General features: G+C 35.7%; 1 protein-coding gene and 1 long non-coding RNA gene across 3 annotated transcripts; both read right to left on the reverse strand.

Annotated features, from left to right (window-relative positions):
- Positions 1 to 4,219: 4,219 nt before the first annotated feature.
- On the reverse strand, positions 4,220 to 8,723 carry LOC149837386 (uncharacterized). Of its 2 annotated transcripts, XR_016432109.1 has the most exons (3): positions 8,139 to 8,718; positions 7,836 to 8,017; positions 4,220 to 4,402 (listed from the first exon to the last, which is right to left on the reverse strand). It is a non-coding gene; the product is annotated as an uncharacterized LOC149837386 (long non-coding RNA). The 2 variants fall into 2 exon arrangements; XR_016432108.1 differs by having other exon boundaries at positions 7,836 to 8,723.
- Positions 8,724 to 9,711: 988 nt separating this feature from the next.
- LOC149837387 (3-phosphoshikimate 1-carboxyvinyltransferase 2-like) lies at positions 9,712 to 23,050 on the reverse strand. Its single transcript, XM_090006005.1, has 8 exons — positions 22,642 to 23,050; positions 21,476 to 21,720; positions 21,218 to 21,371; positions 11,019 to 11,233; positions 10,803 to 10,920; positions 10,457 to 10,664; positions 10,283 to 10,344; positions 9,712 to 10,199 (listed from the first exon to the last, which is right to left on the reverse strand). Exons 1-8 carry the CDS (start codon positions 22,921 to 22,923, stop codon positions 9,981 to 9,983), a joined length of 1,503 nt encoding a protein of 500 aa, XP_089862131.1. The 5' UTR covers positions 22,924 to 23,050; the 3' UTR covers positions 9,712 to 9,980.
- Between the last annotated feature and the right edge of the window lie 379 nt (positions 23,051 to 23,429).

The following is a 23,429-nucleotide window of genomic DNA, read 5'->3' on the forward strand; positions in this document are numbered from 1 at the left end:
GTGGGTAACCTTGTGAGAAGTTATATGGTATGTGTTATGTCTGGGAAGACAGATGGGGTGTGGCTTATGGATTGCTCCACGCAAAGTTGGGGTGGTTTCGTCATCTCGGGTTATAGGTGGGTGCGTATGGATTGTGCACCGGTCTGACGAAACTTTGGGCAACCTTTACTTGCTCCTGAACGAATTTAGGATAGAGTGGCACTGCTAGACAGTCTGAAACATAGTATGCAGGGATAGCGCATAGCTCACATACTTTTTCTACATGATTCAATGAAGCTGGATTGGCCAGTAATTGATCAACTTTCCTAGTCAACTGGTCCACTTTGATTTGCAATTCATGTTCGGACCCAACTTCATAAATTCCTCCCTTTTTAGGACCACCAGGAACAGATATGGTCCTATCAAGCCTTGAGGACAGAGCATGGTGCATATAATTTTCACATAGCATTTCGAATATGGCTCATGCCTCATCATCGCTCTTGAGCATGAACGTGCGCCCACACGAAGAATCAACCATCTACCTATCTTTCTCAGTCAAGCCATCGTAAAAGTATTGTGCAAGTTGCCAATGGGGCACCTAGTGGTGGGGGCACTTTCGGAGAAGATCTTTCATCATCTCCCAAGTCTCATGAAATAACGGAGGGCTTACAAAAGAATAATAAATGATTTTATTATAGACTTAAATTAATAAAAAATAATAAAAATCTTAATCTAAAATAAAGAGGAAAAATATTCTTTTATGCTTGAGCTTCTTGTTCTTTCCTTAAATGGTTATGATCTTTATAAGGGCTCCCTCAGGTGCTCTGAGAGGCCTTTTGAGAGAACCTTTTCGAAACCTCAGAGGGCTCTTCGAAGGCTCATTTTGGGGCTCACTGTAAGTCTAAATGTTCTTCTGTAAAAAGAAACAGACAAAACACAAAAATATGAAAGAAAACTATGAGAAATTCAAGTGTTAGTTTTAAGAAAAATCACAAAAACACTAAATAAGTATGAAATACATTACACTAAAAGACAAAATAACATAACTAATTCTATAAGATGAAATAACTATGAATCAAACTAGCTAGAGGACAAATTAACATAGCTAATTAACTGCTTAAGAAGAAACAAATTATGGAATTAACTAAAAACAAATAACAAGAAAGAAATTAAGCTAATTAACTAATTATCAAAAAAAAAACATGAACCATAATGAAATAAACTAATTTCACCTGAAATACTTTCCTAACTGAATTTTAAAAAATAACAATTGACTAATTAATAAATAAATAAACCTATCTACAAAAATTGATAATTTAAGTGCAAGAATATAAAATTGGCTAATGTAAGTAAACTAAATTAAATTAACTAACTAATTTTTAACTATTCTAATGACATAAACTAAATTTAAACTAATTGAATTGCTGAAAAAAAATATAGATTTAACATGGAATTAAAACTAACTAATTACAGGAATTTAAGACTACCTAAATCAGCTAAGCTAATTCTATCCAGAAAAACTATAATCAATAAATAACAATGAAATTAAGATCTAAATACTGAAAATATAAATTCTGAAAATTTAAATAAACTAAACTAATTATTGAACACAAGAATTATTTCTACTCTAATTTGCTGAAATAAATAAGTAAAAGAAACAATTAACTATCTATTCTACTTTGTTGAACAAATAATCCGACTATTCTATAATCAAGACAACTCACAAGAATCAATCAACTAAATTAATTTAACATGTTAACGCAAACTAATTAAAAAATAAACAACTAATTAATTTGTTAATAACTAAAAAAAATGTCAGCTCTATGAACATAAAAAGATTAAAATAAAGAAAAACATAGAGACTAAAAAAACATTATTTAGTTACTATGATTATTCTAAGTTATTTCTAATTAAACTAATTCCTAAAATTAAACTAATTAACTAAAAGAAACAACAAATAATGTGAGTCAAAATTAGAAATTAAACTAAACTTATGATTATCTACTTACATGCAATCCAAGAAAAAATGATAATTTTATTATTTTTTATTATTTTTTTCTTTTCTTCTTTTCCATAATGATAAACACCGAATGATATGCTGAAAATAAAATTAAATCATGCTTGAATCATGCTATATGCAATGTGAATGAATAACAATTAAAAACAATGCATGCCTTGGTCTTAAAAACTACGGGGAAGGGAGAAGACAAAGAAATTGGTTTTTACCTTTGCAACCAAACAAACTTTGCTCTCTCTCTTCGATAGAGGAGATGCGAGGAGCCAACAACAACGAGGTTTTGAAAGAAGGAGTAAAAGCATAAGAAGCAGGAAGAAAGAGGTAGGCAACCAGTCGATCAAACAAGGGGGAGAAACGAAGAAAGGGAGGCAGAGAGGAGAGAGAAGAGAGAGAGGGGGGGCACAGGCTACACAGAGAAAAATATTTTTCTCTAACCTCAAAGATTCTATTTATAGTGTGTAATTAGGTTTTGAGAAATTATTTTAAAAAGAGTCTGATAAATTTTTAATATTTTCAAAAAGCCTCTCTTTTAAAAAGTAATTTCTAAAAACTTAATTATTCTCTCCTAATTACTCCAACAAGGCACAAATTTGCTCAAATTCAATTTTAATAAAAATGTGAAAACCTTCACAAACAAGCATTTTTAATCAATTATCGCATATGTTCATGCATGAAAATGCATGAATTTATGCATAAGAATTATGCATGATCATCTAACATGGATATGACAATTATGAGGTCAAGTAGTTAGTATTGGTAGAATAATTTTGTTTCTCTTGATTACACCTTCGGGTATGCGAAGTTAGTTGTCATCGTGTCTGCTAGAGTATACCACAATATTTATTATGCCATTGATATATTTTGCCATGGTACCTACAAACGAGATAAACTCACCCAAGTGTGCAGTCCATGACCAAAACAATATTCACATGGATAACAAGATTGCAATTCATACTATTGCAGTAGTTGAGGTATATCACTTTTGGGTAAACCCAACATCCCTAACTTTGAGTGACTGAAGTTTCAAGAACACCATTGCTCCTGAAATCAAGTCAGTATGACATATAGATGAAACCTACATGGGACATTGTCACTCGCGATTGTATTATTCTACCCTCTTTAAGTTATACCAATATTATGAATGGATCATTGGGCGGTCTTATCTTTCTTTAGGTTGTTAGCAGTTCATGCCCTTGCTTTACAAGGCAAATAGGCTCAGTAGCCCCGATACTCCCCTCAGGGCAGTATACATTTTATGACATATTTTGTATTCAACTCATTCATGTGCTCTAGTGCCTTTAGCCCATAAGATCACCTTGCCTGTGAAGGCGATAACAGAAAATTTTAATGTGTGAATATATGCATGTGAAGTGAGACTTTCTCTCATAATTGGTGGATTCATATCCCACCCAAGCTCATAAGAGAACATTATGCATTGTAACATTTATTTATATGACAGAGAAGATCCACACACAAAGTCAATGATGTTCACTAGGTTCATCGAACCTTATGCCTTAACATCTCATAGCATAGCATAAGATATATGATTGTAGTTAATTTCATGATGTGCATCAATACATCGTATATCTCTATAACATGCTATGTGTTTCATTCATGTATGGGCCTCATGACTAATTTGTGTGGCATTCAAAAACATATACATGACAAATCATGGCATTTTATAGCATTCCATGACATTATCAAGGAACGCCATTATCTCATGCTTTTCTTATGGAAACATATATCATATGGCATTCATTCATGATGTGCAAACTCTAAAACAATCACATCTATACATCTTATATGCATTATACCTCATATGCATTTAGCATAAACATGCTCACATAGATATTTCATGTAGATGAATTATTTTGTCATATGCATCCCATTTATATTATGAATGCATGGGCACATGCATTCACACACACATAGGCATTTATGCAATGCATGAGTTATTCCATCACATGGCACCTCATAATTCATTTTTCTTTGAATACATGACTGAAACATTGATTTACTCACATGCATATTATGTATGCAGTTATGCATTACTTCATAAGTATATTTCTTGATGGTTCATATAAACCAAAATTACTTGAATACATATCTAACGCCCCAATTTTGTATCAAAAAATTTTGAGATTTTTTTTTAACACAGTGGAATAACATAAGTGAAAAATGATACATCTTTAGAAGGGTTAGAGTAACACAAACACACACATTGGGTTTAAAGTACTTAATTAAAGGAATTAACTCAATTCAATCCTTAATTAAAACCAGAGTTCACACTACATATAAACTCAAGCAAAATACTCTAAAAAAGTTGGATTTCTCTAGGAAAGAAGAAAGATGATGATCCATCTAACGCCGTCGAGCAACCCGCCATCACTCCAACTTATGTATTATCTGTAAATATTAAAGTAGAGACATTAATCCACAACCTCAGTAGGTTACACCAAAACACATAAACATAGATATAATCCAATCATAGAATATAAACATTGGCATATTTTCAGATAAATAACTAAATCATGTAACATAGCATATAAAAATAACTATAATTTACAATTACACAATCAGTCATGCATGTATTTAGATTTTTAGAACATATATGCTACAATGCATCATTCCAAAGTAACAACTCATGCACAAACTGAAATAATACAATGATTCTATTCTTGATCTTTTGTTTCTCTTTTTTTGCCTTGAAGGTACATTCTCAGATTTCTAACTATGATTCAACCATTGCAATGAGGTGTATGTTATGACATGTATTTTATTAGCCACGTCAATTGAAAGAATATGTGAACTCTCACGAAGTTCCACTAGAGAGGTCCGCGACTCAGAGAATCTCTTAGTGGTTTATACGAAATCGATTCCAACTCTATAGAGATTTGAGACATACTACATAAGCCATACGGTAGTCCAACCCCCTATGGTTGGAGACTAGGGACCAACGAAGATGCCTCGCTCTTCAAAAGCAATAACGGTCAACCAGACATGTGTGCCACCACTCTCTCCAAAGTAGTCTCACGTTTAAATAGGTCATGGGTGTTATTTAATTATTAATCTCATGAATTAATTTCATGTGCTTTCAACACACACGAGCTCACTAGCCCAATCTCCACACAAGGAGATTCTATAACATAAAGTTGTTTCAGCTCATTCAAATAGCTCGCAATTCACACCCCATCACTGGGTGACCTTGAACACAGACTCCTCGAGGCAATTATGTGATTATGTACATGGATATTCAATCTTTTATTTTCTTGGTGCTCCATAAGCACTCATAGGTTTCACCAAACCCAGGCTCACAATTGAGCCACATCCATGCTTATATTATATATTCATTATCGTCATGCATACACCATATCATATGCTCACATGCATACATAAAGACTACATACACAATGCAATCATGATCATGCTTCAATAAGCAAAACAACATGTGTAACCATTTATTTTTTCACTTATCATGTATAATGTTCATTAGTATATCTATCATATGAATGGTTATCAATCAAGAATTATTATGAAATGCATTTATTTAGCATGTTTATCAAACCAAAATTCTAATTTAAGCATCAATAATCATGTTGCCTAGAGTAGAAAACAACTAAGCGCCGACACATGTCATATTGTGCAGTTCGGATCTCTGTTAACCCGATTTTGAAAAAACCTACCAAAAATCACAAAGATCGGATTTTGTTCTCAAACTTTAACTAGGACTGCCCCAACATCTCAGAAACACAGTCCAAAAAATAAAACTACAAAAACAATTGTAACAAAATTATGAAAAAACTGAGTTTTAACCCTATTCAAGAAAAATAAAAGATAGATCCTATTAACTGTAGAAATTTATCCTAAATTGGGGAATTTCCTGAGATTTACTGAGAAATCATTTGACAAAATCCTTTTACAAAATTTTCTTGTACGTGTTAGCTTTCGCCCAAATTTTTTATAATTTATTTTGATACGTTTTGATTAGTTTTTTAGAACTTTTAAAATCTTTGGTCAGAACAATCCTGCTGACAAGGCAAAAAACTTATGCTCTATAGCAATGGATGTTTTGGCTTCAAAAATGACTCAAACAGGACAAAACAAGATTCTAAATTCAAGCCTTGGATGTGTATAACACTCCAATATTTTTCTCTTTTTTATTAATTTTATTTTCTAAAAAATATCAATTTTTTCTAAAACTAGTCGGAACAAAAAAATATCCATGATTTTAAACTCATAAAATATCCATTAAGCAAGATTAAGAACCGTGTTATAATTCAATCAATCACGATTTTCAGTGTTCTAAACATATTTACAACATCATACAACACATCTTTAAACATATTTGTGATAAACTTTATTAAAACATTAACACCCATTATTCAAGAATCACATTACTTTTATAAAATATCTCAAATAAAATTTCATCTATTCAAGAATCACATAAAACCTTAAAAAACATTAAATCATGATTTATTTATACAATAACATGATGATTAATCATACTAAATATGAATTAAACTATCATACACACTCATATTAACCTTTCTTTATCATAAAACATCAAAACCCTAAAATGTTTTTGTCAAACCCTTCTTAAAAAATGATTTTGTATACAAGAATATGGATTTAAGCATATAACAAATTTTTAAAACTTTTAGAACTTGTATTGCATCAATATAATTTAATATTAACATTTAATCATGCTGAAACAAACAAGATCTAACAAATAATAAGAAAAACAAGTCTTCCCAAGCTATTTTTCATATTAGAAGCCAAAAAATAGTCATGTTTTGAAAAATGTTTTTCTCTTTGATTCTGTGGTGACATGGATCCACCAAAAATAAGTTTTCTAAATTGAAAACTAGTATTAAAAATGTATTTTTAGGTTTGATCCCTAATGGTTCATATCCAAAAATCGATCATATGCATATCTTATGCGTTTGGATATATTTATGTCTACGCAATTGATGTATCTACCTTAATCGAGTTCTCAAATGAACTATGACCCCATCTTCAAACCTTGAAGTAGCTTTAATGACAGATGAAAAAGCTACAAGAAGATGGAACATGAAAGAAGAAGACGCAAGAGGTCCAGTGAAATTAGCAGAGAGAGCTTAAATATTCAAAATAGGGGGGGGGGGGGTGTCCCCTCTTATTGGATCTCCTAAGTCTACCTAGAGATAGAACTCTATCTCTAACAACCTCTTGGTGGGCCCGACTAAGTGGGACATCCCACTTAGAAGACTCTTTTATGAAACTTCTAACTCGCAACAAATACTACTTATAAAAGACTTCCACTCCATAATATCTCTTAAGAGTTTTACAAAAATAAAATACTGATCTTTTAACTAAATGTGGGGTCCATGAGAGGGCATCCCTTCCTCTCTAAAACTCTCTCAAGAATTAGAGAACCTCCTCATGAGGTCTCTAGAATATAAAGTGGGTCTCCACCTAGGTGATGTCCCACTTGGGTCCAAATCCAAATAATTTGAATCTAAAAACCATGATCTGTTAGAAATCAAATCTAATACTTAAATTAAAGATTCATATTCTCTTATGAAATCCAAATCAATATTGGGTCCAAAACTTAAGTTTGGATCTGAATATGACTCATCCAGGATCCATAAAAACCTTGAATCACTCCAGGACTGGTGAGCCACCATATCAGCACATGGCACCCCCATTAGGATGAGCGTGACCCCCCTTATGATCTTGCAATCATGCTAAATAAATATGGTAACAACAACAAGGTCAGTGGATCATGGATTTACGGTGATGGAAACTTTTATTATAGTAGGTTTATCAATAGTAACCTAAATAAGGATGATGGTACCACCTTTCCAACAATGCTGCTGTTATCATAAAACAGGAAAAAAAGTTTGTTGAAGGCAACCAGTCTTGCAGAATCCTTGGGGAGACGACCTTCATCTGTGAACAGCCTGGGGATTTTGAGATCAGAGAAGAAAATGACATCAAAAATCACGAATGCCGACATTGTTGTTGCCTCTAAAATCAATCCTGCATAAGGTAAGATACTCATCAGTGAGGATAACGTAAACATCAATCATGTTAAAACTAGAAATCCCATCGAGAATGGAAGATGGAATGCAATCCGATTTTATGAGATGGAAAGACTCACAAAATCGCCTCTTTGTTTCCATTTTCTTGTTTTTTCATTGTAAATCATTTTTTCTTTCTTTTTTCCTCTATTACTGTTTTTATGTATGAGCTCTTGTATATATAGAGCCCTCTTCATTATCAATAAAAAAAACTCGCCCCGCTTTCCCGTGGACGTAAGCCACTCTTGGCTGAAGCACGTACATCGCTCCATTGTCTTTTCTCTTTGCTTTTCGCCCCCTCGAGCTCTCCAACTCTTTAGAAGAGGAATGCACAACAGAGCTCCAAACTCACTAATAAACCAAATAACATCTAGCATTTATTACTTTTAAGTAATAAATACAAAATTATATGATATTTCAACATATAAATGATTATAAAACTAATTATATAGATAAAAGAAAAGAAATCAACTTATCTTAAGAAACTTCTTTCTTAAACACTATTTCGAAGGCTTCTTCCTCAATCTTTCTTAAGCATATTCCAACCCCTTTTACTCTGTAATCCTCTTTTAAGATGCACCTTTTATACTTGTGAAAGAGCACCTATAGTGGTTATTGCTTCACCCACTGGATATGCAGAATCTAACATCTACCAGACTACGATTTACTCTTACTGTACTTTATGGTTGGAATCAACTGAAAATTAGACATTAACAGGAAATTTAAAGAAAATAAACTCATAATCAATTTTCAATTCCATATTAACTCTTAAATCACTTATCTACTTATAGATGAGAGTTTCTAATTCTAACAAATTTTGGGTCTTAATTTGATAAACACTACTCACATCTTGATAAAATGTCTAATTAAATCAAACTTATCCTATCATAATACAGACTTGACACCTTGACACTATGATTCACAGTCCAAATAGACCCACATTTAAAAGATTAAAAAAAGGAAAATGAACTCAACTAGACTTTATGGACTTGACTGTCTCCTGCTCCTGCTCCTGCTCCTGCTCCTACATCAAATTTAAGTGGGAAATCCCTTCATTTTCTGTTTAGTGTTTGAATACCTAGATTCTCACCATGGACCCAATACAAAATCAATCTTCGGTTTTGAGAATCGAGATATTCAAGCACCTAGCCATGGCATGATGAAAATAGACTTTCAATTTTATCAGGTCAGAGGCAGCTCTGACTGTAATCTGTCAGAGCTGAGATGAACAGCCTCCCAAACACAAGGTTTTGAGATTGTTTTTAGCCATCCATTTTGTATGCTTTAGATGCCCTTCATCTAGAGCATCAATGGCTCTGAAAAAATGTGGGACCCATATAAGATAAAAATAAAAAAAAAAGACCAGCCTGTTTTAGAGGCTGTCCATCCTGTGAATGAACGGTGTCCGAGGCAGCCTGACGGATACCCTCTCTTTTGATTGGGTGAGACTACAAATAACAATGATTGTTTGGCTCATAGAAAAAGACAATTGATAAAAGCTGCAGTGTAATGAAGGCTTCCCCCTGAAATCAGCTAAAACATCTGACTACTTGCCCCTTGGCTCCCCGTCCCCACGAAGATAGACTTCAGGTCTAAGGTTTTCATTTACCAATATGAGAGAGAGAGAGAGAACATGTTTACCATGTCATGCAATTCAGGAAAAAGGAAACTCAGATTCAATTCAATGGAGTTGTATCACAAACAGAAGAACATACCCCGCCCTTATTAAAAAAAAATTACAAGCCACTTGCTCGACCTAGAATTACATTAACAGTGGTTACCCTCTGTTTAGGATACATTTCGCTCAACATACAACTGAATGCCTAATGTCTTTTTATCAACTCATTGCTCAGTCCTTTGTAACATTTTGGAGAGCTCTGCAGCAGTCTGCAAAGTCTTGTATCTAACCAGGATCAATCCCTTTAGTGCTTTGTGACACTTCGAAGAACTTCGAAGTAGTTAGGGAAGGTCTTGCGAGTACAACCAGGATCATTAATGGTGACAGGTACATCTGAACATGCAGCAAGAGAAAATGCCATCGCCATCCTATGGTCATCATATGTGTCTATTGCTGCCACGTTTAATCTCTCTGGAGGAGTAATTATGCAATAATCTGGCCCTTCTTCAACTTTTGCTCCCAACTGCGAAGAAAAAAAAACTTCAAATACTCCATCTATAATTGCAAAAAGCTCATTCAAGACGAGACACTATTAAATTAATAGACCTTTGTCAGCTCCGTGCATATCGCAACCATCCGTTCTGTCTCTTTCACCCTCCAATTTGCCACTGCAAATAACAAAAATATTTTAGGTTGCATGATGTTGATTGTAGGGGCAGGATAATGTCCAACAATGATATAAACATGCTACAAAATCAACATTCAGAATCCAATTCGCACCATCTCTTATGGCTGTTGGACCATCAGCAAAAAGTGCAACTACAGCAAGAGTCATCGCAACATCAGGCATCTTGTTCATGTTGACATCAATCGCATGCAGACGCCTCCTTGAACTATCCAATGGTGGACCAGTAACAGTTACACTGTTTTCAGTCCAACTAACCTTTGCCCCCATTTTCTCAAGAACTTCAGCAAACTTCACATCACCCTGCATTTAGAAGGAAACCATAGAATTAGTCCAAGAGAATGGACAAAGAACAGCTTGGGCTCAATGCATTTTAGAAGTGCTCAACAATGAAGATATCTTGAGAACCAATTTATCTGCTACAAACAGCAGATTCCATACCTGCAGGCTATTAGTACCACAACCTTCTACAGTTACAGTGCCACCAGTTATTGCTGCACCTGCCAGGAAGTAACTTGCACTGGATGCATCACCTTCAACATAAGCATTTCCAGGCGACCTATTACACATTTCCAAGCCATCAGTATAAATAATCTTTTTTTATCTTTTCCCTTCAAAAGTGACATGATTTTACCTTTGCCATAATTCTGAACGTACCTGTATATTTGGCGACCCCTTATCAAGAATCTTTCCCAGCCACCATCATGCTCCACTGTTACTCCAAAGCGCTCCATCAGTTTCAATGTCATTTCCACATATGGAACAGAGACAAGTTTGTCAGCCATCTCAATTTCAATATCGCCAAGAGCCAAAGGTGCTGCCATGAGTAAAGCAGTGACATATTGACTGCTTATCGATCCAGAGAGTTTCACCTGCAAAATATTCAAGCACAAAACCGATAACTAGCAGACAATTGCTGATAAACCCCAATGCAAAGACCAGTTGTCAATCATGTTTAGAGAAGTTTATCATTAGATCCTATATAGGTCAGGACACATGACGCTTCAATCAGATATTTACTGAAGGGTCACATAAGTAGCTATTGCAATCAGAAAACTGCTAGGCTTGCAGTGCATGTATCCCAAGGGTACTTCTGGAAGTCAAAGTTAGAAGGTTCTTTAGTAGTGGCATACGCATATATGGCATACTATTGGGATGGCTTTTAGATTTTGGATAAATTAATAAAAATTTTGGATCAATATGAGATAAGCATGAAAAGATAAATGAGTAAAGTCTTGGTTTGATATGTGATAGACATGAATGGAGAAATAGGGCTTGCAAAGACGACCCCATGTAGTTGGGATAAGGCTTGATGAAAATGATGATGATGTGAGAGGCATGAAAGGTGTAGATGCAGAATAAAGCTATAAGCTTGTTTAGTTGTAATGTAAAGACTGAAAAAAGATAGGGCAGTGTCATGACATTGTGTAACTACAACAACTACGCCTTCATCCCAAAACAATTGGGGTCGGCGATATGAACCAACAAAGAAAATCATTTTGGGTCTTCCACATGAATCATTCTCCTCCAATCATTTCTATCCAATGCCATGTCCTCGGTGAGGTTCAAAGCATTCATATCCTTTCCTATCATCTCCATCCAAGTCTTCCTAGGCCTACCCCGACCTCTTTTAACTAATATATTTTCCCATTTCTCCATCCTTCTAACTAGAGCATCATTAGGCCTTCACCGAATATGTCCAAACCACCGTAAACGATTCTCTCTCATCTTATTTTCAATGGGGGCAACGCCTACCTTCTTACGTATCTCCTCAATCCGAATCTTATCTTTTATTGTATTTCCACACATCCATCTAAGCATACGCATCTCAGCTACACTCGTTTTTTTAATATGATGTCTCTTGGCAGGCCAACATTCCGTACCATATAGTAAAGCGGGCCTAATAGTCGTCCTATAAAACTTTTCCTTCAACCGCAATGGCATTCTACGATCGCACAACACTCCAGTTGCACTTTTCCATTTCATACACCCAACCTTTATCCTATGATTTACATCTCCATCAATTTCTCCATACCTTTGAATGATAGATCCCAAATATTTGAAACAATCATCCACCGGTATTTCTTGCTCACCAAGCTTCACTACACTCCCATCACTACTTCGTTGCTTACTAAACCGGCATTCCATATATTCTGTCTTACTCTTACTAAACTTAAAACCTCTTGCTTCCAATGTCTGTCTCCATAATTCTAACTTAGCATTAACCCCAGCTCTAGACTTATCAATCAAAACAATATCATCAACAAACAACATACACCACGGCACATTTTCTTGAATTGATCTCGTAAGCTCGTCCATCACTATAGCAAATAGGAAAGGGCTTATAGCAGATCCTTGATGTAACCCAACCGTTATAGGAAAATTGGTTGTCACCCCTCCACAAGTGCGGACATTGTTTACTACTCCTTCATACATATCCTTAATTATACTAATGTACTTGAGAGAAACATTTTTCTTCATCATTGTCCACCAAAGAACGTCCCTAGGTAATCTATCGTATGCCTTCTCCAAATCAATAAAAACCATATGCAAATCTTTGTTCCACTCTCTATTTCTCTCAATAAGTTGTCTAAGAAGATGTATAGCTTCCATAGTTGATCTTCCAGGCATAAAACCAAATTGATTCTCCGATATCATGACAACCTTCCTCAACCTAGACTCAATCACCCTCTCCCAAAGTTTCATAGTATGACTCATGAGTTTTATACCACGATAGTTTGTGCAATCTTGTATATCACCCTTATTCTTATATAGAGGCACCAAAGTACTCTTCCTCCACTCATTAGGCATCTTATTTGTCTGTCAAATCTTGTTAAAAAGATTTGCCAATCATTCTAAACCTTTCTCTCCCAAGCATTTCCAAGCCTCGATAGGTATACCATCTGGGCCAACTGCCCTTCTTGATTTTATTTTCTTCAAAGCCTCTGCAATTTCTTTATTTTGAATCTTGCGCATGAAGTCGCGATTCATCTCATAAAAAAGAATAGACAAGTCTCCAAGATCCTGAGCATGACTTTCATTAAATAGCTTATCAAAATAATCTTTTCATCTCTCCTTAATCTCCTCATTTTTGACTAAAACCTTTTGTGTTTCATCTTTGATACATCTAACCATACCCAGATCCCTCGATTTCCTATCTCTCATCTTTGCAAGCCTATAAATATCCTTCTGGCCCTCTTTGATATCCAACTTGTCATAAACCTCCTTATATACCTTATCTCTCGCGTTTCGAACTACTTTTTTAGCTTCCTTCTTTGCTATCATATACTTCTCCAAATTTTCATCATCACGACTCTTAGATTTCTATAACACTCTCTTTTAACCTTAATAGCTAATTTGACATCCTCGTTCCACCATGATGTATCCTTATCTAGCGGTGCACCGCCTTTAGACTCACCCAATACCTCCTTGGTCACATTTCTCATGCCACCCGTTATCTTATTCCACATTGATTCTGAATCCTCCTCGAGACACCAATCAGCTTCCTTAACTACCTGCTCTACAAACATTCCTTGTTTAGCTCATTTCAGTGCCCACCACTTTCAGTGACATTGTGTAACTGACTTCATTAATTAGACTAATTCAAGATAGCATGTAGACTTTCTTGAAAAAGCTATAATTATATTGGATAAAAAAATAAAGCCAAAGTTGCCATAGAGAGGACCATTTCATGAATGAAATATTTTAGAAGAGGTTAATGAATATAAAATTGAAGATAAAGAAAAGAATGGAAAAATAAATGAGTAAGGAAAGAAGAGATGTAGGAATAAGGAGATTAGAGAAGCAGCAAAGAGAGGGATGCATGATCAAAGGGAGAGGAATCTTGGAAAGGAAAGGTATTACCCTATGTCACATGGGTGTGGGTGCGGGTGCGGCGCAATTTCAAAAATGTTGGACACGAGGACACGGCTATATATATATATATATATATATATATTTATTTATATATATATATATATATATATATTTATTTATTTATTTATTAATATATTAATATATAAAAAGATCATTTTTTTGTTTTTTGCCCTAAAAATAAATATTTTTAGACTCGGTCAACGTTGACAGAGTACAAAACGAGGACGGACTCTGCCTTGATTCGTTGACCGAGTCTGACTCGTCGTTGACCGAGTCTGGGCCATGTCCTAAGCCGCACCCGTGTCGGGGCGTGTCGACTCGGGTGCGGCGCCTCCCTAGCCGAGTCTGTGTGACTTAGGTATTACCTCTCTTTGGCACTCAGCTTTAGATCCACACAAGATATTGGCTCATACCATATAAACATCAACCTTGATCCACACATGCACATGAGAAACAAGGAACGATTGAGAGATTCTAGAGTTAGCAATTAATTTGATTTCTTGGTGAAAGACCGAAAGGCTGAACCTCAATGTTTCATTATATATATTAACCTGATAGGGCTGGTTGCAATATTCTAAGTGCTTCAACCACCTATAGGAACTGATACAAACTTGCAAATTCTAAATGCATATGTAAGTCCCATACTTAGTGTGAGTTGAAATTATATTTACAAGGTCTAAGATATCAAACAATCAAGAAATGAATGGAAAATCTTTTTGTAAAACTACAAAAAAATATAGGGTGGCAAACATTATAATAAAATCATCTTAATATAGTTGAAAGTTAAACACACACATGCACATGTATATATGTGTGTATGGGGTCATGTGCACATAACACACGACCATCCTATTTAGCTAGAACTCATGGTTAAAAGCTCTATGGACCCAATCTGACACCACATATATGTTCAGCACGGTCTGTTTGCTAGGCATTGCACTATGAATCGTGCTTTATCGATATAAAAATATGATTTATTGGAACATGACATTTTGATAAATGGTGGGCTGTTGATTTTTGAAGCTCTTGAAAAACCTACTTACACATCTATGTCACATGGGAGCGGGAGCGGGAGTGCGGCACTTTCAAAAAACCTGGGTGCGGGGGTGTGGCAAATATATATATATATATATATATATATATATATATATATATATATATATATATATATATATATATATATATATATATATATATAAAGTCCAAAAGTTGGACATAAATGATCATGGGTGCGTTGACTGCACCCAGGGTCAAGTTGACCGCATTGGGTTCGGGTGCGGGTGTGACACGGGTGCGGCACCTAGTTAGAGAATCCATGTGACATACAACTACGCCTTCATCCCAAAACAATTGGGGTCGGCGATATGAACCAAAAAAGAAAATCATTCTGGGTCTTCCACATGAATCCTTCTCCTCCAATCACTTCTATCCAATGTCATGTCCTCGGTGAGGTTCAAAGCATTTATATCCTTTCCTATCATCTCCATCCAAGTCTTCCTAGGCCTACCCCGACCTCTTTTAACTAATATATTTGCCCTGTGCTGTGACATATAGGGCAAAATAATTTTTCTTGGCAATTTTTTTTTTTTAAGTCCGAGAATTGGACCAAAATGACCCTGGGTGCGTTGACCGCACCCAGGGTCGGGTTGACCGCACCCGCATCGAAGCGGGTGCGGCACCCTGCTAGCCGAATCCCTGTGACATAGTTACACATCAATAATCACATGAACCCAAAATATATTTCTACTAAATATACCATGTAGATCACATCTATAGAGACTAATCTGTAAAAGAAAATCAAAATAATATGAAAAACTGGCATGTTACACTAGATATGATATCATGTCAACATCACTATATGGCACTCTCAATGGTCATGACATGTTTGTGGCATGTGTATGTGTGTATGAGCATGTATGTGTGAAGAGGAAACATGCAACCAACTTTTCATGGAACATGTGTGACAACATCTAAGATTCTTGAATTAGATTCAATGCAAAGGCCTAAATTTCATTTTGAAAATCAAACCTGCATAAACAGTACCTCGTTAAAATTTATTTATGTTTTCTCCAAACCTGATACAAAATTAATGAATCCATGTTTTTGTCTTTATTTTAGTTCTACCACCTTATTGTTTACTTTGGAAATAGTTTAGCAAAACACTGGTTCAGTTTGGATAAAGCAGTCCAAGCCCAAACTAAATTTTGAAAACTATCCGCATTTTGGATCAGTCAAGGTACATGACAAATCAGGTAAGATCTAACTGGACCCAGCTCTAATATAGGTAGACATGGACTCAACTAAGAGCCAGGTCTACATATTGGCTGCCCAACCAGTCCAGCCAACCTGGTGCTATCCACATCAACCTACCTTCAATCTTAGTCAGGTTCACAAAGTTCACTGATCCCAATAAGAGAGTTAAGCTTAGTGGGTCCCCTGGATTTAGATCACCTCTTCATGTGGGGGCAATGGTGTAGAAATCATATAAATAACAGGACATGTATATGGTACTCAGACAAGCCAAATAGAGTCTCCATATGACCAGTTAGGCTCACTATATTGAGAAGACTCTTTCAGCATGGTTGCAGTTCTTGGTCCCTTCTTTCAAATGAGGACTCAAGGAATTGCAGCTGTAGTTGAACTGGCATATCCAACCTCATAGGTTTCTAACAACAATCACAATTGCTCTACCAAGAATACACTCATGATATTTTTTCGGGAGATTTCCAAAAAGGCACACCTAAATTATTAGCAATATTTAAAAAACACACGTAAGTCTTGGAAATTGTTAAAAGCACACCTAACTTTTTCATGGTTAATTAGAAAAACCAGATTGTGTTGCAATTAACATTTTATCCTGAAAGTTTTTTAGAAAAAAAAACACCAAATTTTCTAGCAATAATAAAACACACACCTAAGTTCTCAAAAATTTAGTCTGACTAAGTTCTCAAAATTTTAGTTTGACTCCTAAAATCTTCCTTCATGTACCAAAAGAATTTCAATATCTGCACATTTGGGTTCACCATATTATCATTTGCTGATTCTGCATTGAAGATACAACCTGCATAGGGCCACATTTTGATGCTAAGTTCCATGACAAGCTGTTTGGCTAAATCCATGGGTGACCTGCTTGTGACATGGCTCTATGTAGCACATTTTTACTGCCGCTCCCTTTAAATTTTATCTTCATAGAATTGTATTTTGTTCATATTTCTTTTGGATGGTAATATATCAGTTAGAAAACCTTGTAATTGCAAGAATAGTGCCTGAAGATAATAATTTTGTTTGGCACATAATGTTGGAAGAATGATTCAATACATTATCCATGCAATCTCTCATTCCTACAACATGCATGGTGGACTCATTAATTTTTTTCATTTTGTAGCACCATTTCTGCAAACGGCTGTCCAGAAAATATGAGGCAGGATATTTTCTCGTCCTTCCTAATATGTTTCAGCCAACCCATGGCAAGAAATTTGCCAGAAAATGGGTTAATCAGAAAGGAGGTTTCGGCGGTTATTGGAAAAGGAAAGGAGAAACTGAAGGGTTTGCCAGATTTAATGGTGGTGTGTCTGAGAAAAGACGAAAGTGAAGGATTCACCAGATTTAGTGATGGTGTGCATGATTTTTTTTTTTTTTTGTGTGTGTGTGTGTGTGTGAGAGAGAGAGAGAGAGACAGAGAGCTTCATCAATGATGATGGGTATCACAAGAGGGAGAGGAAGAGGTCTTTAGCTGAGTTGGTTGAAAAGAGTGGTGAATGTGTATGGGAAAAAGATAAAAAGAAAAGTCAGATAAATTAGTAAATTTATCGTCACAACTCAAACTTTTGTTTGTTTTAACCAGAGTCACCAATATCGATGATATTTTGAAAATAGCATGCAATATAATCGGCATTTCAAGGTAAGCTGATAATATCGGAAAATTATTGCAATATTTTCAAAAAATCATAAGGATGGAAACATAACAAGCAACAGATCTTGTTATTCTTTTTATTTTCCAATTTTAAAGCTTTCGGGATTTTTCAGACAAAAAATCCACTTTTTGAAGAAACTCTAGGAAAACCCCTCGATGAGAAATTCCCAAGAATGATACTGGTGACTATGGTGTTAACCCAAGTGAAATGGACAGAAACATGGGTTTGATTAACAGAGCAAAGGTTTAGATTCCTAAAAAAAACAGAGCATAAGTTTAGGTGTCCTTTTATAATTTCTAAAACTTAGATGTGTTTTCTTTATTACCAATAATTTAAATGCATTTTTAAAAAAAAATCCTATTTCTTTAACATTTTCTTTCTATATTGTAATGAAAGCATTTCAAATTAAAAATTAAGAGAAACACTACAGAATTTGTTAAATTTTGTAATGTAAAAACAAGTAAAGTATAATATAAAATACACAAGAAATCTAATCAATATTATTTAACCATAAATAACTATCAGACAACTAATATACAAATTTCATCTCCTCCTCTTCTTCTTATTCTTCGTGTGTCTCTATATATTTTCTTTTTCGTTTCTTTTTATTTTGAGGGAAGGGTTTGTAGGAGTGGAGAATGACATTTCAATACTAGTCAATCTTTATTCTTTTTTTTAACAAGAATATCCTAGAGAGGCACATATGAACATGACATAAAAACTCAAGTCCCTAATAGTTATCTTGAATATTCAAACATATTTCCTAATAATGAGCCATTAATGCAAAAGATCAAACGCTCTGCAGATTATATATCTGAGAGTGGAAACACCAATCGCTTTGACTGAAACATGTCAAGTGGATCTCAATAACCATAGAGACATGATCCAAAAACTTTCTTTTAAAAGTGATAAATGATGCAATCAAAACTCAATTCAAAAAGCACATTTTGTTAACCTCATCATGATAAAAAGATCCTGAAATCTGGAATGCCAAATTTTCAAGTGTTTGTACCAACATTCATCTTAAGTCAACCATGAGAATGAGTTAGCAAGCAACCTTGGTAACCCTTATCAAACAAAGACAAGTGCTAGCTAGCAAGAACACACACAACCATTTCTATGAGTGAATCCTCTCATGTAAGAAAACCTTTTAATATAGAGATAACCTAGTTAGAGAATGTAATTGATCTGAGCTGAACCATGTAAAGTTGTAAAAATTGGTTTGTATTGTATAATACAAATGATAAATCACAGAACTATAGGCACATCCACAACGTACCATATTGTACAATATAAGCTGCACTACAACTAACAGCTATTGTTTGATTTTTCGTACAAAATTTTCAGATCATTTCTTAGTTTTTTCATTTGAACAAAACCTTTTGAATAGATAAGACTTTCTTGAGGTCCTATTTTCCACATCATAAACCAAAAAAAAAGAAAGAAACATTTTTTCTCATCTTGTTATCAAGAACATGAAGGACTAAACATAAAAAAGAAACATAGGAAGCAAGGAAATATTATAGAAGAGAAAGACCAATTATTTCATTTTTGTGCACTTGTTAGAAGTTTATTATATCCTTCAAACTAATATTTGATCATTTATATTTCAATGTCATTAACTTTGGCTTATTTATTTTAATTAAAATTTTAAATGTATTAATAGCAGACCCATTCTATACGTTCTTTAATATGTTTTTTTATAACATTGTAATTGTGGCCTTTTTTATTATTGATGTTATGTATTATTTTTCCAATTGTTACATTTTTTAAGGGAAACCAATTGTTATATTCATTCATATTATTTTCTTTTTCCATGTTCACACTTCATCTTGTGATTTCATTGCTTAGATTTGTTACTTTCCCCTCGTGATCAGTTTAAAATTCTACCTTTTTATTCAGTTTTTTCTAATTTTTATTTTAGAATATTTTGTGTATCTTATGATATGATACAATATGAAAAACCTGTATCTTAGACACTTCCTATGCACTATTTTTCACACCATGGCTGGAACTAGCCATTGAGAATTAAAGAATAGGTAACTCTTATTTGCAAGTGACTTGCTCATACTAAAGTTTAACTAAGATACCTTTACATGTTCAATGTGCATTTGACAAATGGATTGTCCTTTTTAACTTTACCCTGTTTTGAATCTTTTGATATGGTGCAAGTTACTGGATTTTCTTTGATTTTAATCACTTTTTGTTTTTGGCCACCTGTTGGAACAAACTTTGATTGGGCCCTATTACACCTTTACAAATGGCATACGTTCTTCTTTTGCTATTTCCTTCATTTTTTGCTATTGACGTTATGACTTGTTATGATGGATAAAGCCCAAATTTGTCGGAACTTTCAAATAATGACCTACTATCACTTTCTCAATGATATGTTGAGGTATTGAGTAATTCATGGAACATTCAAACTGTAGTAGAGAGATATTATGCTTATGTGGTAGTTCTTGGCAATAGGTAATTTATTGGATGCACTTGTTTTCTGAAGAAAACTATGAAGTGGTTTAGTGGTTGCAATAACCAATACCGGACCCCAAGGGATTGCCAACATGGTCTCAAGCTTGTGGACAAGGAGATATCCCCTTACCCCAAGTTCAAGTTCCCATGTGGGGCACCCCTTCTGCAAGGCAAAGCAGGAGCGTCGCTGGGGCTCGAGGGGGATGCCCACAGAGTTTTACACCACCAAGAAAGCAACCATAAGTATGGCAGACTAAGACCAGCATGGCCAAGTCTCCGATCTTGGGTGCGATTAAAAACCAATACCTTATATCTCCCATTTATGCATATTGTTCTCCTTAATTGTGCCTAACCTTATTCTTTTACATTAATAAATCATGATCTTGCTATTTCCTATTTCCTTCACTCCTCTTGCTAGTGGAAGCCAAAAACATATGTGACAAGGGCATCTGCCAATGATAGATGGTTATCTATTGCTTATTTAGACAGTTAGAATGACTAGGAGTACTTCCATCTACAGATTTACTCTGTGCAACAGATATTAGCATTAGTTAAAACAGAGAAAATTATGCATAAGGCAATAAAGTAGAACCTCACCTTTCCTCCAGGAAGGCCTCCCTTTCCATTTACGAAAACAGGTGGGCAGTTGGTACCCAGTGAACAACCAATATCTGCACCCAGCTGCTTTAGGCCGCTAACCAAGTCTCCTATAGGCCTCTCTCTCATTCGTGGAACCCCATCAAGTATATATCTAGCAATAACAGGCTGAAAGCATTTAGAGATGAGAATGGCCAATGGCATCCAAAACAAAGTTTAAGACTCTGTTTCTATTCACATAAGAAACACCAGATGGACCTTGTATTTCCACCAGCAGCAACAACTGCAGCAGTCAGTGGGCGCATTGCGGTCCCTGCATTTCCCAGAAAAAGTTCAACCTCTTTGACCAATTCTTTTGCCACTGGAAACTGACCACTGCAACCTTCTACAGTTGCGCTTTTCATAGCTCTATCTTCTTCGACGTGCAGACCAAGGGTTCTCAATGCACCAAGCATATAATATATATCATCGCTGCTCAATAAGTTGTCCACAGTAGTTGTTCCCTAGCAAAAGTATTCGAGCAAAAACCTTAATGCCTTGGATACATAAAATCAGTAACTACTTGGAAGATGGTTTAAAGAAGAGAGCACATCAGTAATCAAATTGTGTCGTGATGCAAATCCTACTGCCGGATGGAAACAAATACAATGTATCAAACTACGTTGCAAGAAAACAAATTAAGTGAAGCTGATCCATCTTCTATAGCAAAGCCGCTTGCTGACATGTCAAGTACAGAGCAGAGATCATTAATTCGGAGGAGGAGGGTCGAAAACATCTTGGCGTGCCAAATTCCAGGCAGTAAGGCTATCCCCACCCCCAATTTTCACTATCAAGTAAAGCTATTCTGTCATGATTTATTTGCCATTGAGTCGCTCAGACTTTGAATCGACGCTTTTTCGAAGGAGTCTAAGCCTGAGTGATAGGCGAATATCATGAAAAGAAAGGAAAGAGGTGGAAAACAGATATGAAGAAGAATATGAATACTGTTTCTTAATCATTAAATATGCAGAGCAGGCCGCAACAGCAATATCAAGAGACATAAAAGATTAAAGTTATGCGTGCACATTATGGCATTCTCCAATTGTCACAACAAGATCGATGCCTCCAAACACAGAGAGCACAAGACACATGATGGCGTTTTACGGGCCCAAAAGAGTTGGGCGGAACTTCCTCTCTTAGCTTCAGAAAAAATCTTCAGTCAATTATGCATGGAAAATCTAAACCCATATGTTTCGAGATGTAAAACGAGGTCGAAAAGGTAAATCTGTATCTTCCTGACCTTCCCCAAGGGAGCATAGAGATGGAGAGATCACATCCAGGATTCGAGGACTAGTAGCCACAAAACATAATAATAATAATAATAATAATAATAATAATAATAATAATAATAATAATAATGAGCTGAAGAAGATAAAGAAGAGCACCTGTGAAAGGGCGGCCAGCAGAAGGGTGCGATTGGACAACGATTTGGAACCAGGAAGTTTCACAACCCCACTGATTTCCTTGATGGGCTGCAAAACCAATTCATCCTTCTTCTCCGTGGTGGCCACGGCCATGACCCGGAAACCCACGCCTCTTCTTCCTTCCAACAGGGGGGATGACGTTGGTGACCCCGAAAACCTCAACCTGGGGATTGCCCGCCCCTTCATCACTTGGGCCTCCTGCAACAGGTTCCTTGCCGATGCTGCCTGGAACGAAGCCGCCATGACCGCCACCCGCCGATTTTCACTTCAGAATCAGATTGTGGCAACCGACGACGATGGGCCGATGGATTGGCGGGTGTGTGTGACTGTCTCTCTCTCTCCCACTGATCCTCCTGTTGTATCAGGCAGGAGGGAGAACAATCAACTAAATGGTTATAATTTAGCACTAGCCCATTAATAGAAAATGTCTAGTAGGGTTGGCGAGGTTGGCGAGGTTGGTGAGGCAGTAACAAAACGGTGGCGGAATAAGAGAGACGCGTCCATCTGGAAATGAATGATTGAACGGGGGTAGGTGAAAGAAGCGTCTGGTACCCACCCACGACCCACGAGAGAAGTGATGGGACGTCATGGGAGGGGGCTAGCCTAGTTTGCGTCTTCAACATTTTAACTACGACCAAGCAGTTTTTTCAAGGAAAAGTCTACGAGTGGAGAGAGGCCCCGGAACGAGCACCACTCAGCGGTCAGCGCTTACAAGTTCCAACAACCACCAAACCCGCTACCTACCCTGA

This window comes from Nuphar pumila, chromosome 5 (genome assembly GCF_984573655.1).
Source record: "Nuphar pumila chromosome 5, dmNupPumi1.hap1.1, whole genome shotgun sequence".
NCBI lineage: Eukaryota > Viridiplantae > Streptophyta > Magnoliopsida > Nymphaeales > Nymphaeaceae > Nuphar > Nuphar pumila.

Coding starts and splice junctions, on each gene's coding strand:
- LOC149837387 (XM_090006005.1), bottom strand. CDS start 22,923: ATGGCGGCTTCGTTCCAGGCAGCATCGGCAAGGAACCTGTTGCAGGAG. Junction 10,921..11,018: donor AGGGGTCGCCAAATATACAG/GTACGTTCAGAA, acceptor AATGTGTAATAG/GTCGCCTGGAAATGCTTATG. Junction 10,200..10,282: donor TATGCACGGAGCTGACAAAG/GTCTATTAATTT, acceptor TTTTCTTCGCAG/TTGGGAGCAAAAGTTGAAGA.